This window comes from Pteronotus mesoamericanus, unplaced genomic scaffold (genome assembly GCF_021234165.1).
Source record: "Pteronotus mesoamericanus isolate MK-2021 breed Mesoamerican mustached bat unplaced genomic scaffold, CSHL_Meso_final scaffold_137, whole genome shotgun sequence".
Lineage (NCBI taxonomy): Eukaryota > Metazoa > Chordata > Mammalia > Chiroptera > Mormoopidae > Pteronotus > Pteronotus mesoamericanus.
Genome location: NW_026555306.1, coordinates 5,718,557 through 5,730,708, shown reverse-complemented (window position 1 = coordinate 5,730,708; position 12,152 = coordinate 5,718,557). Strand labels below are relative to the sequence as shown.

Sequence of the window (12,152 nt, the reverse complement as noted above, 5' to 3'; positions counted from 1 at the left end):
ATGTGAACTAGGGCTTCAGGCCAGCCATGCCTGTAGCTGTGAGGGTCCTGGGCTCGAGGCCAGGCTCCCGGGAGCTCCTTAGTGCAGGCAGAGCGGAGCCAATATGTGATGTGGCAGGTGGTGCATTTGGCACGTGCCCAGGAAACAGAGGGCTCCGTGGTGCTGGGAAACCTGGTGTCGGGCCGGGGTCTTGGGGAAGGGTAACAGGGTTCAAACGGAAGCCACTGTAGAAATGGGCATCAGTAGGGTAGGGCACCCAGAACTCAGAAAGCGGCATGGCACCACCTGAGATTGCCTTCCCTCTCCACTGAAGCCAAGACCCCGGGGTCACCCCCTCAGGCGCTGAGAAGTAACAGCAGGAGGGTACAGGTGGTCTTTGTGGGGTGCTCCAGGCCTCGCAGGTGCTGGAAAAACTTGAGCAGAGCCGCCCCTCTGCGGCGCAGCCCCACCCCATTCCCGCTGGATAACCTTCTTCAGGTCCAGGGTTGGAGCAGCTCAGTGGAGTCGGGGGTGGGGGGTCCTTACTTCCCAAGAGGGTGCAACAGGCCAGTCCCTGAGCCCACACCACGCCCCAAGCACTAGCACCCGAACTCCGTGTCCTACTCATGAGTGCTCACGGGTGCACTGGTGGTGGTGCGGGCGCTGGCTATGGCACTGCCCCCTCCAGAGAGGGCTGGGGCAGCTGACACCTCTAAACGCTGGGTCAGCAGCTTCCAGGAAAGGGGAGCTTGGGGCTCCTGGATAGGCCTGACTTCACCTCACCCCTGGGGAGACTCCAGGGTCTCCAAGGCCAGGGAACTTCCAGAGAGGTCTGGACAACGGACAGGTGCCTACAGAGCCACCAGATAGGGACCCAAGGGAGTCTGAGCCTCAGCACAGCCAGTATGGACACCATCCTGGAAGACAGGACCAGTGTAGGCGAAGTGCCTGCCCGCCGGCCTGCGCCGCGCTCCAGCTGCAAGGAAGCAGGTGCAGCAAAGGCTGTGGAAAAACACCAGTGTGCTGAGCGATCCGGGTTGTGCGGAGTGTCCTGGGGACAGAGACGCTGTGCCTGCTGTGGAGGCTGGACAGATGACTCTGGGGAGCTGATGCCAGTGGGGCCTGGGCGTCCACCTGGGGCAGGGAGGCTCTGCTGCCCCGAGATGGGACCCCCTCCTTGATCCTCCCACCCCCAGGGCCTGAGCCAGGCCGGAGGACAAAGGCACCACTGCCCCCCTCCCCGGAATTCACTCCCCCACTGCAGGGAGCGGGGCAGCAGTCACTGCCATACAGCCCTGGCATGGCCGTTGGGGGTCCTGGCCAGCAAGGAATAACCTGTGTGTTGGGGGAGGCAGGGGACAGCCTTCTGGGAAACTTCAGGACCTGGTGGTACCGGGCCCCACACTCCAACCTCCCCCAGCCTGGCCATGCGGCTGGGGGTAGAACCATGCCCAGTGGGGACAAATGGCAGGACCCCAGGGGTGAGACAGGGGAATGGGGGTGGCACAGACTCCCCCATACAGGACTTAGAGAGACCTAGACACCAGTGAGGATGCAGACCTACAGCCACCGCCCGCTCAGACTGGCACTCGGCCCCGCTGACGGAACCCCAGCCCCGCTCTGCCCCCAGCACGCCAGGCTGCCCCAGCTGAGGATTTATTGGCGTAAATGTAACCATATAAAAACATAAGTTATGAAAAACACAGTCACGATGTGCCCTCCCCCCAACCGCCCACCCCGGGCTCCAGCCCCTAAAATTCCCTTCCAAGGAAGGGAGAGCAAGGAGGGAGCCCCGAAACCGCCTACGAAGGCCACAGCCCCTGGGCCTGTGCAGGGCCCGCCCGGCTGGGGTGGGAGAAACCAGGCGCCGACTCAGCGCATCCGGTAGTCGGTGGAGCAGGACAGCTCACACAGCTGGCCCTTGAAGTCCAGGTCAATGGTGAAGTCCAGGTCGCGCTGCGGGGAGAGAGCAGACATGAGGGGCACTGGAGACAGGGCAGGCGGGGACCCAGGAGTGGCCAAGTCAGGAGGAAGCAGAGGGGTGCAGGCCCAGCACAGGCGAGATGGCGGGTGTCCCGCCAGCTGAGGCCTGGAGGCGCAGCGAGGGCCTGCTTTCAGCGCACGTCCAGGAAGGGGACCCCGCGCTGCTGGTCCCACCCCAGCATCTGCCCTGACCCTGACTCCCAGCGACCGCTCCATGCGACATGCTCAAACCCACCAGGCCCCCTGGGGACAGAGCTCAGCTGCCCTGTCTCTTGCTTCATGACAACTTCCCCACCGTAACCGTTTCAATCCGTAGTTATTTTTTCCTTGTATAAGAAGAGAACCCCGCCCTGACTGGTGTGGCTCAGTGGGTTGGGTGTCATCCTGCAAACCACAAGGTCACTGGTTTGATTCCCTGTCAGGGCACATGCCTGGGTTATGGGCCAGGTCCCTGGATGGGGGGGGGGTGGGTGCAAAAGGCAATCAATGTTTCTCTCCTTCCCTTCCCCCCTCTCTAAAAATAAGCAAAATCTTAATCTTAAAAAAAAAAAAGGGCAGGCCCCTCCCAGGCACACTTCCTCTTCCCAAAAAACTTGGCAGCAGAACTCCACCGCCCCCACATCCACTCCTCCCAAGCTCCCAGGGAGCCTGTGTTCCCCTGTCCCCTGCAGTCCCTGGAAAGGCTGGGCAAAGTCACCAACGACCTCAACCAGCTCTTTCCCCAGGATTCTTGCTCCACCCTCCCCGCTGCTCCCCTACCCCCATCAGGCGGTCTCTGTCTCTTTAGTTTGGGTTTTCTTACTGCGCCCCCCCCCCCGACTACTGACATTTGGAGCCATTCTTTGTCCAGTGCGTCCCCAGCCTCCTCTCACCAGGTGCCAACACACCTTTCCTCCAGGTTCAAACAACCCCCATGTCTCCAGGGACCACTGTCCTCTGGGGTACAGCAGAACTGTCCCTGGTTGAAAGTCCCTGCTTTAACGGGCTTATCTTCCTGACTTGGAAAGTGGGTGCACCTTGGGCCACGCCCCTCCCCCCGGCTCCCTGAGCTTCATCCAGCCTCATGCACTGGCTGGATGATATTCCCGGCACAGACCACTGCCCGCCACCCAGGAATCCGGACCCTTCCTCCTCCCACCCCCTGGCTGAGCTGCTGACTGCGCCCCAGACCTGCTGCCCACCTCCCCAGCCCCCATCTCAGCGGATGGCAGCTGTGTCCTGCCAAGTGCTCAGGAGGAACAAACGGCCCTCCTGCCGTTCCCTCGATCGCCACACCCAGGCTCCAACACTCGCCCAGGCTTGCAAGCCTGGGCTCTCCCTCTGGCCCCCTTCTCACCTGGCCCGCCCCTTCCCAGCTTGACATAGTCACCTCCAGCTCTCATTTATCATTTGACTGTGTCCTGTGTCTAGACTGGGAGCATCAGGAGGACAGGGGTTCAAACCGATCATGGCTGGGTCCCCAGGCCCCACTTCTGGTAGGCCCCCAACATAATCCATGCGACCCCGAGAGCCCTGGGCAGGCAGAGACGCCTCACTAGCCCACCCCCAGCCGCCCCCAGCCTCACGTTATTCTTGGCATTGGGCCGCATGCCAATGGTGCCGAAGATCTCCTCGCCCGTCTTCACCGTCAGGTAGTCCTCCATATAGAACACTGTCTGCTTCCAGTGTGTGTACGGGGACTCGGGGCCTGAGGGCAGCGACTGGTCAGCCAGGCCACGCCCCCTCCCGCCCTTCCCTCTGCCTGGGACACGCCCCAAGGGACTATTTACTGAATGCTGACCTGCCGCGAATCCTTTAACCCCGCTCAAGCCTTGGAAGGCCTCGGCTACCCTTCGTGGGTCAGGGAGCTAAGGCGCAGCAGGCTTAGGTTAGCCCCGGGGCTGGCGCGGGAACCCGGGTCCTCACTGTCCCCAAGGGAGGCTCCCTCTGGCTGTTCCTGTCCCCTCCCAGTTCCCCTGAACTCACTGGTGGAGAAGCCGGTCCTCTTGTGGCAGCGGGTGAACTCGATGTTGAAGTAGGCCACCAGGGCGTGCACATAGTCGTTCCGCTTCACTTGCAGGCAGAAGGGAGAGGTGAAGGTCAGGTCTTCCACCTTCACGGTGTAGATGTCCACCTCCTGCGGGAGAGGCCCTGTGAGCCCCACTCGGCAACGTGCAGCCCCGCGGCCGGCGGCCAACGGGGGCGGGGGTGCAGGGGGCACACGGGGCGCCAGGCGTCGGACTCCGTTCCCTCCTCTCCCACATCCAAACCTCAAACCTGACAGTTTGCGTCCTGGACCTACTACTGGGCTGGAAGAACCGCCCGTTCACCCCTCCCCGGGGACTACCCCGCCCCGTGCTGCCGTGGGCCCCTGCAGTGCCCTCCCAGCGGGACTCTCCGACCCTGTCCCCGCCCCCACCCTGCAACTGGATGCTACCTCTCAGCCAAGGTGACAATACTGAAACGGGTCCTCCAGATCATGCCAGACCCCTGCTTAACACCCTCTGATGGCTCCCGGGCACGCTCAGAACAAAACCTGATTCTGACGTCCCATCGGGCCGCCTGCCTGTCTCATTCCCTCCACTACCTTCCTTCTCCACCTGGCTCTACCTGGCTCACCAGGTGACGTGTGGGACGCGGCGGGGAGGGGAGCAAATGACCGCAGTCAGGGTGGTCTGTCAGCGTAGATGAACCCCCCGCCCTCCGCCCCGGCCCCTGCCTCTTGCTGGTGGGCCCAGGAGTGCGAGTTGGCCGCCCAGGTGTGCCCTACGGAAAACGTGCCCTGGGGCGGGGCCAGCCCTTCGTAATGGCTTCCGTCTTGGAACCCTCCGGTCTTGGCTGGTTCACCAAGTTTTCAATGGATACACAGCTTCCCTGGGCCTCTAGCATCACCCTGGCTGACAGGTCAGGCACCCGAGACCTCAGGCCAGCTCTCTGTGCCCTGACGTCTCCCATGAGACAGCTGCTAGCCTTTCTCTGGTTTCAACCCTGGGGGGCACCTGACAACATCCTTCTCCTCACCTTTATGAGGCAGGCGTTGGTGACCAGCTGCTTGGGATCTACCACATCCACCAGGGGCTCCTTGATGGCCACATCTTTGATGCAAGACATGTCAAAGCCATACACGTTCTCCCACCCTGGGGACGAGGCGGGGAGGAGGCGTGAGCACACCATGGCGCCCAGGCCAGGGGGAGCCCGCCCCAGCCCAGAGCTCCTTGGGCCCGAGCTCACAGTGGATCTTGTAGTCTTTGTATTGCCGGTCTTCGATGGCCGTCACGTACAGCGTGGCTCGGTCTGGGAAGATGAGACCATCAGGCGCCTGCGGAAGGGTAGGATGAGGTGAAGGGGCCTTGGCCACACTGCCCCCCAAACTTGTGGGTTTGGTCCCTCCATCCACCCCCACCGCCCCACTCTGGTCCGAGCCGTGACACTTCCCACCTGGGCTCCTGCAGTGGCCTCAGGGGCTACCCCTTCTGCCCTCATCTCCGAGCCTACTCCCCATACGGCTGCCAGGGGGGCGCCCAGGAGCACCTAGGTCAGACCCTGTGCTCCAGAGGTTGGCAGGATCAAAACCCTCCCTGGCTCCTCTGAGAAGCAAAGCCAAGTCTCCCGAGCCCCATTCCACTCTAGCTTCCCTGCTGCTGCTCAACACACGGGAGGCACACTCCTGCCCCAGGACCTCGGCACTGGCAGAAATCCCGCCCAGCCTGTTCTCGTCAGATTCAGATCCTGGGCGGCTACCTCCCACCCTCTGATCACATCTCAGTCCTCTCCCTGGGGAGGCCTCCTCCCTCTGAGGGCCTCGAAGGGTCCGGGGCTCCCCTCTGCCCTGCTGTGGTTCTCCTCCCAGCGCTGCCTCCTCCCCGACACCACCACCTCCCTGTCGCCGTCCAGCTCGCCAAGCCTGTTATACTCCGTTCTGGCTGTGGGCCTCCCGACACCCATGCGGTCACCCCACGTTGAGTCCTCTGTGTGGGGAACACCTAGCATGGCTTTTGCTTCCTGCCTAGCCCGACGGACGCACGCACAAATGCCCCAAGGACCCGGCCTGCTGTTCCCGCCCTGCCAGGGCCTCACCAGCCACTTGTCTCGGGCATAGAGCACGGTGTTGAGCATTGACTCGTAGAAGAGACAGTAGCCCATCCACTCGCTGATGATGATGTCAACCTTCTCCACCGGAAGCTCCACCTCCTCTACCTTCCCCTTGATGATGGCCACCACTGTGGAGGCAGACAGGGGCACGCGCCATCAGCCCCGAGAAGACCCCTCTGCTCGCCTCCCCTGGGGGCCTGGGCCTGGGAACCCCACGAAGGCGGCCCTTGTCTTCTGAAAAAGGGCTGGGGGGCCACACTTGGGCATCTTCAAAGAACTCTGTACATGGAAGCCCCACCCTGTTCCCTCAGTTTGAAACTTCTTTCGCTCTAGCTATTTTTGAGGCAGAAGCAGGGATTTTCCATGGATTAGGTATTAGGTGGCGTTAAGGTTTTGCCACTAACGACACAGTCATCTGTTCAAGACCCATGTGGGAGGATTTCAATGACATCACAGCAATGTGGGAATCTGCTTCCAATGGACACATTTAAAGCTGAGTGATGGGGACCTATTTAAAGCTGAGTGATGGATACTTGGGATGTTAGCTATGTGTTAAAAAAAAAAAAACATCAGAAGGAAAAAACCCCACTTCAGTTACTAAATACTAAGAGCCTTCACATCCAGAATACCCACCATCTTCCCGCATTCTCTGCCCCTCCGACCTTGCAGGTGGGAACTCAAGGGCAATGGGGCAGCACCTACCCAACGCGTGTCTTTAGCCCGTGCTCTCCTCCCTCGTAAACCAACCTCACAGGCGTACCAGTTGGTTTATGGAGTGACGCTACATGCAGCGGGGGATGAAACTCTCCGAGGTGGCTAGGTGCCCACCCCAGAACCTGGTTAGGAAAGCCGGGCCGTGTGCACACACTGGGGGCGTCAAAAGAGCAAGACCCTCTCAACAATCTGCAACGTGTTACGCTACACAGTTAGCTGACAGAAGCAGCAAAGGGGAAAGGCTCATAGAAAATGGTATTTGTGAAGGGAGGGGCATATAAGGGGACTTAATTGGTAACAGGAAAAAATAAAAGTTTAAATTAAAAAAATGCTATTTTTGTAAAGATGCACGTGAATGTAGAAGCATGTACGCATGTACGTGCTTGTATGCTTGTAGCTCCAGTCTTTCCTTGGAGTGTTGGTTGAACTCAGAGATGGGCGGCTGAGACTTCTCACTATGGGCCCTCAGGCGTCAACCACAACAACTCTATTCACAGAAAAATCTATAGACTGCTTCCGGTCTTAATATTTTAAGAGCGAGGCACTAAGCTTGTGACTTCAATGCTCAAAGCCTGACACCTGAACCCGCCAGCTGGGTTATGGACTCTGAGAAGGTTGAGTTCTCAGGCTGCTGGCAGCCCAGGGCCCACGTGGGAGGAAACACTGCGTTCGTTCAGTGCCCCCCCTCTTGCCAGGGGCCCAGGGAAGCCGGGATGACCCGCTCCATCCCCACAAACCCATTCTCTTTCTGGGCTCACCATGGTCTAACTTGTTGGCTTTGACGATCTTCACCGCATAATCAGAGATACTGGAACACTCGATCTGGGGTCCAGGAAGAAGGGAGGGTGAGACCCCCCCAGTCCCACCCTCAGTCCCCACACCCGCCGTCCAATCCCTGAACCCTCAGGGGTCCCCCTTCCGTCCCAAGGCCCAAGCCCACCCATCTGCCCAGGACACTCACCCCAATGACCTTGCGGGCCCCGGCCTTGGCAGCAAACATGCAGAGAATCCCCGTGCCTGAGCCCACGTCCAGCACCACCTTGTCCTTAAAGAGGTGCCGGTTGTGAAACATGGAGTTGCGGTAAGTAAGGGTGCGCACCTCATCTTTCAGCATCTCCTGGGGGGTGAGACGGGGAGCAGGGTACAAAGATATCATGAAGGGGGCCTGCCTTCCCAGTTGGAAAACAGGGTGCACTGGCCCCCGACGCTCTGACAGTTTTGAGGGCTAGAGTTCTGCCCTCCCGCTTGCTTAGACCCTTTGGAACAAGTTATTTCCCTTCCACACACTTCAGGTTCCCTATTTGTAAAGTCAGACTGGACAGACTAAACTGCCATCTTAGCCAGGTTCTACCATTGCCTCCTAAGCCCCAGTGATCCTTGGCTTTAATAGTCCTCAGTGCCCTGGCTGGTGTGGCTCAGTGGACCAAGCATGGGCCTGCAAACCGAAAGATGACCAGTTCAGTTCCCAGTCGGAGCACATGCCTGGGTTGCAGGCCAGGTACCGGGTTGGGGGCATGTGAGAGGCAACCTGCCCCCTGTGTGCGTCTCGCACACTGATGTTCGATGTTTCTCTCCCTCCCCTCTCTCTAAAAATAAATAAATAGAATCTTAAAAAAAAAAAAAGTCCTTAGTAACTTAATCCACTCACCTGTACATTTAAAAATTGTTAACTTTGTTATGCATATTTTACAATTAAAAGACGAAAAGGAAAGGAAAAACATCCTCAAAACTCCATCATAGCTGCTTTCTGAGACCTCAGTTTCCAGCGTACAGGAGCAAAGAAGCCATCTGCACACCAGACATGAAAGGAACAATCCCACCGCCGGACACTAGAGGGCGGCAGAAACCGGCAGGCCCTGACCTCCGCTGCAGTCTAAGCCACGCATGCGCGCTCCCACCCCTCCCTCCCCGGAGCGGTCCAGAGGCGCACCAGGCTAACCTCGGTCTCCAAGGCAACCGCTGGGAGAGGAGACCCCGGGGTGAATGCTGGGCTTGCTCAGAAAGGCTGCCTGCTGACAGGGAAGGCAGTGAGCATGCGTGGGAAATGAAGTTCCAGCTCTCCCAAATATTAACCTCTTAAGATTCAGGGGAAAAAAGGATTCAGCAGCCTTAGGAGCCGTCCACACTTACCTCGTGGATGCCGAAGTGAGCGTAGGAGTCAAAGTAGTAATCTTTGGACGTCATGTCCTCAGCATTGGGCTTCTCACTGCTTTCTGCTTGGCCACAGGAGACCTGGGAGAGGGAGGATAGGGGCATGGGTCAAATCTCGGGGCCCCCCAAGGCCTCTTAAACCTCCAGGTCCCTACTTCTCCATGGAATAAATCCCTCAAAATCATACCATGGCAACCCTACAGCCCTCCGGGCCATCTTGCCTCCCCCAGAGCCCCAAAATCTAAAATCCCACATTCCTATTGCAGGACCCTCCCCCAGAACACCATCCAGGGGAGAACCCCGATACCTCAGCCACGCCTACCATCTCTCCAGTCTCTCTGCCCCTGTCTCTAGCTCAGCCCACAGCTGAGGAGGGGAGGGGAAGGCAGAACTGGGGCAGACACAGGGAAGGGCAAAGGGGGGCTGGAAATGGAGTTAAGGAAGCAGCCACAGTATTGGGGAAGGCCAGATGGGGGCCACAAACCTGCAGGGAGTTTGTACTAAGTGTTTGGGGGCGTGGGGCAAACTGGTATGAAGCAAGAGGGATCATGATTAGACCTCAGGGCCTGATGTGGGGCAAAATATCTTAATGTGGGGAAGGGTCTCACAAAAGGATATTTACTTCTTCAAGAGGCGGCTGGAGGCTCATCCCATTAGCCAAGGTGGCTACAAAATTCTAGGAGAGAGTAACAGGGAGAAAGGATTAGCTACTGGGAGTGGCTAGGGGCGGCCGGGCCAGGGGACCCCGGCTCTTGGGGGAGGGAAGGTGTTTCCTGCAATTTTCCTTTTCTTTTGCTGGGTGGGGGGTGGTGGCAGAGGGAGCAAGGAATGAGGCAGGGTTGTTTCAAAAAGGGATGGGACAAGTGGAGCGGGGGAGGGGGTCCTGTCTCAGCTGTGGCTGGAGAGATGGCGGACAGCTCCCGCGTTGCCCCCCTCTGGCCGGGCACCTGACCATACACACCTCCCCCATCCAGCCCAGAGAAACTGGCACCCGCTGGGCACATAGGCACTGCCAGCTGTCATTCCCCCTCATCACCTAATCCCCTCAGATTAGGTGACACTTCCTGACATGCACCCCCCCATCCTGGGGTGCCATGAATAGCTGGGGGAGGAGGGGGCTGGCAGGGTGTACCCACTGGGCATCTGCCACTTCTGCACACCAGTCTCTTTTATGAGGATTACAAGATGAAGGCGTGGCACCCTGACCCCTAGCTCCTGCTTTGGGCTCGGGAAGCCTCAAATAAGACCAGATGGAACCAATCTCTTCGCCTATTACTCTCTACCTAGGAAAAGTAGAGCCGCTGGAAAGATGCCAGACTGCAGACCCTGGCACCCATCTCCCCCGATTCAACACCCAGCCCAGGCCTGGAAGCCACCAGGTGTGAGACCAAGTCCTGAGGCAACCTCGGGGGAAGGTATTTCCTCCACCCATACAGGCCCTGGTCCAGGAGAGGGCGGGGCAGGGGGGGGAGACTCATTGGAGTGACCCTGGAGAGCTGACCTCCCACTCCAGAGAATGCCACAAGGTAAGGGCTGAAAATTCGGTGGCCCCATCAGATTACGACTCTTCCGGCAGTGACCACCCTCCAGGCTCCGAGAAGCGTGAAGTCAGGGACATGACCCACCCCCATTCTCCCAAGCCAGTGAGGATGCCTATAAAGAAGGGCGGCTGCTGAGGGGACTTCCCACTAGGGTCCATTTCTCACTATCGCGGATACCGCCGCCAGACTAGCCTCAAATAGCCAGAAACACAGCGCCGGAACCAGCCCCACGTGGCTGCACAAGAACCAACATCTTAAGAAATCATTTCAGGGATCCAGTCTCAGAACCCTCCAACGGGGCTTCTGGAAGGAGGAGTACATCTCCCACCTTCACGAATGCCGAAGGGAGAGAAAAATGGGGGTAAAGCCCGCGGCTTCCATCACAACCCCTTCCCAGCAGACGGACTCTGCTTCCCCTCGCCCGGGAGGGCTCGGACGGGGAGGTGGGCTTTGGGACACGCCCCATGAAAAAGATGTCCCTCCCACACACCCAGAAATGGCCACAAGGGGGTGCCGGGCGCCTCATCGGGAAGGATCTCCTTCAGCTAGAGGCCCCCCCACCACCACCCTGAGGGAGGTCACAGGGGCATGCCCCATCCCCCCAGCTCCCGAAGTCCCGGGCGGGGGAGCATCCAACGACAGGAAACAGAGAGGCCCGGAGAGAATCAATTCTTCGTCTTCCTCCAATCCTAACTCAAAAGTGCACGAAACCTGGACCGATGCCTAAGTAAATGCCATACTCTTGGGAAGGGGGTTATAGAGCATCGAGACAAACTACCCCTCCCAAGAGACTCTTTACTTAAGGAAGGCCCCCAAATAAGTCCCACCCGGAGGTGTATATTGCCATCTCCTGGGAGGAAGGCTGGGGGCCTCGGAAGAAGGTTGAGCGCCTCCTCCCCGCCCCCCCGGGGGCGCCCCTCCCCCGGCCGGGGGCGGGGCCTTTGTCCCGCACGTGGAGCCCGCCGGGCCACCGGGCTCGGCACACCCCCTCCCCACCCACCGCGCCGCGGCCACGTGGGGGCCAGGCCGGAAGCGCCCCCAGCCGTCCTCCACGTGGGAGGGGGCACGCGACCATCGGCCTGGGGTCGATACCGCAGACCCCCGAACGCTAGGGAACCCGCGCTCAAACGGTATCCCTGAATCCAGAGCATGCGGCCTCCCCTCCGTGTGGCTGGAGACCTTTAGCCCCAATCCGCCGACTCAGCGCCCCTTCTCTATGACGGAGCCATAAAATACCGACCCCGAAAGCGACCCCCGCCCCCGGCGGCGTTCTAGACGCTCACCTCCATGATGCAGTTCGCGGCCTCGGCTGCCGCCATCTTCACCCGCACCTACTCCTCGAGCCGCCGAGGCCCCCCCCTTTCTCCGCACTCCCCCGAGACCGCCTTATACCAGAGGGTCTAGGCCCGCCCACTGCGACCCCGCCAGGAGATCTCATTGGCAACAGATCTGACCCGTCTCTGAATACCGGTTAGCAATTGGGCAAAGAAGATGCCCATCAAAATTTAGGGGCCCGCCCAGTCTGGCGTGCATAACCCCGCCCCCTAAAGTCGACAGGGATGGGAAAGGCTGCCCGTCTTTCACTCGAGCCGCGACTGATGATTGAGCAAAATCAACCAGAAATTCCCGCCCCTTTCCCTCCCAGCACCGCCCCAAAGCTTCCCGGCTGGCCCCGCGCTAGCGGACATTTTGAAATAGATCTGTCCATCACCA

General features: G+C 59.5%; 1 protein-coding gene across 3 annotated transcripts; it reads right to left on the bottom strand.

Moving 5' to 3' along the window:
- Nucleotides 1–1,627: 1,627 nt before the first annotated feature.
- On the bottom strand, nucleotides 1,628–11,797 carry PRMT1 (protein arginine methyltransferase 1). Of its 3 annotated transcripts, XM_054588540.1 has the most exons (11): nucleotides 11,723–11,797; nucleotides 9,521–9,574; nucleotides 8,878–8,979; nucleotides 7,709–7,864; nucleotides 7,506–7,569; nucleotides 6,019–6,161; nucleotides 5,173–5,260; nucleotides 4,963–5,078; nucleotides 3,928–4,078; nucleotides 3,528–3,649; nucleotides 1,628–1,935 (listed from the first exon to the last, which is right to left on the bottom strand). In XM_054588540.1, exons 1-11 carry the CDS (start codon nucleotides 11,756–11,758, stop codon nucleotides 1,852–1,854), a joined length of 1,116 nt encoding a protein of 371 aa, XP_054444515.1. In that variant the 5' UTR covers nucleotides 11,759–11,797; the 3' UTR covers nucleotides 1,628–1,851. The 3 variants fall into 3 exon arrangements, with proteins under 3 accessions (XP_054444515.1, XP_054444516.1, XP_054444517.1); XM_054588541.1 differs by lacking the exon at nucleotides 9,521–9,574; XM_054588542.1 differs by lacking the exons at nucleotides 9,521–9,574; nucleotides 11,723–11,797 and adding an exon at nucleotides 9,221–9,245.
- Nucleotides 11,798–12,152: the final 355 nt, after the last annotated feature.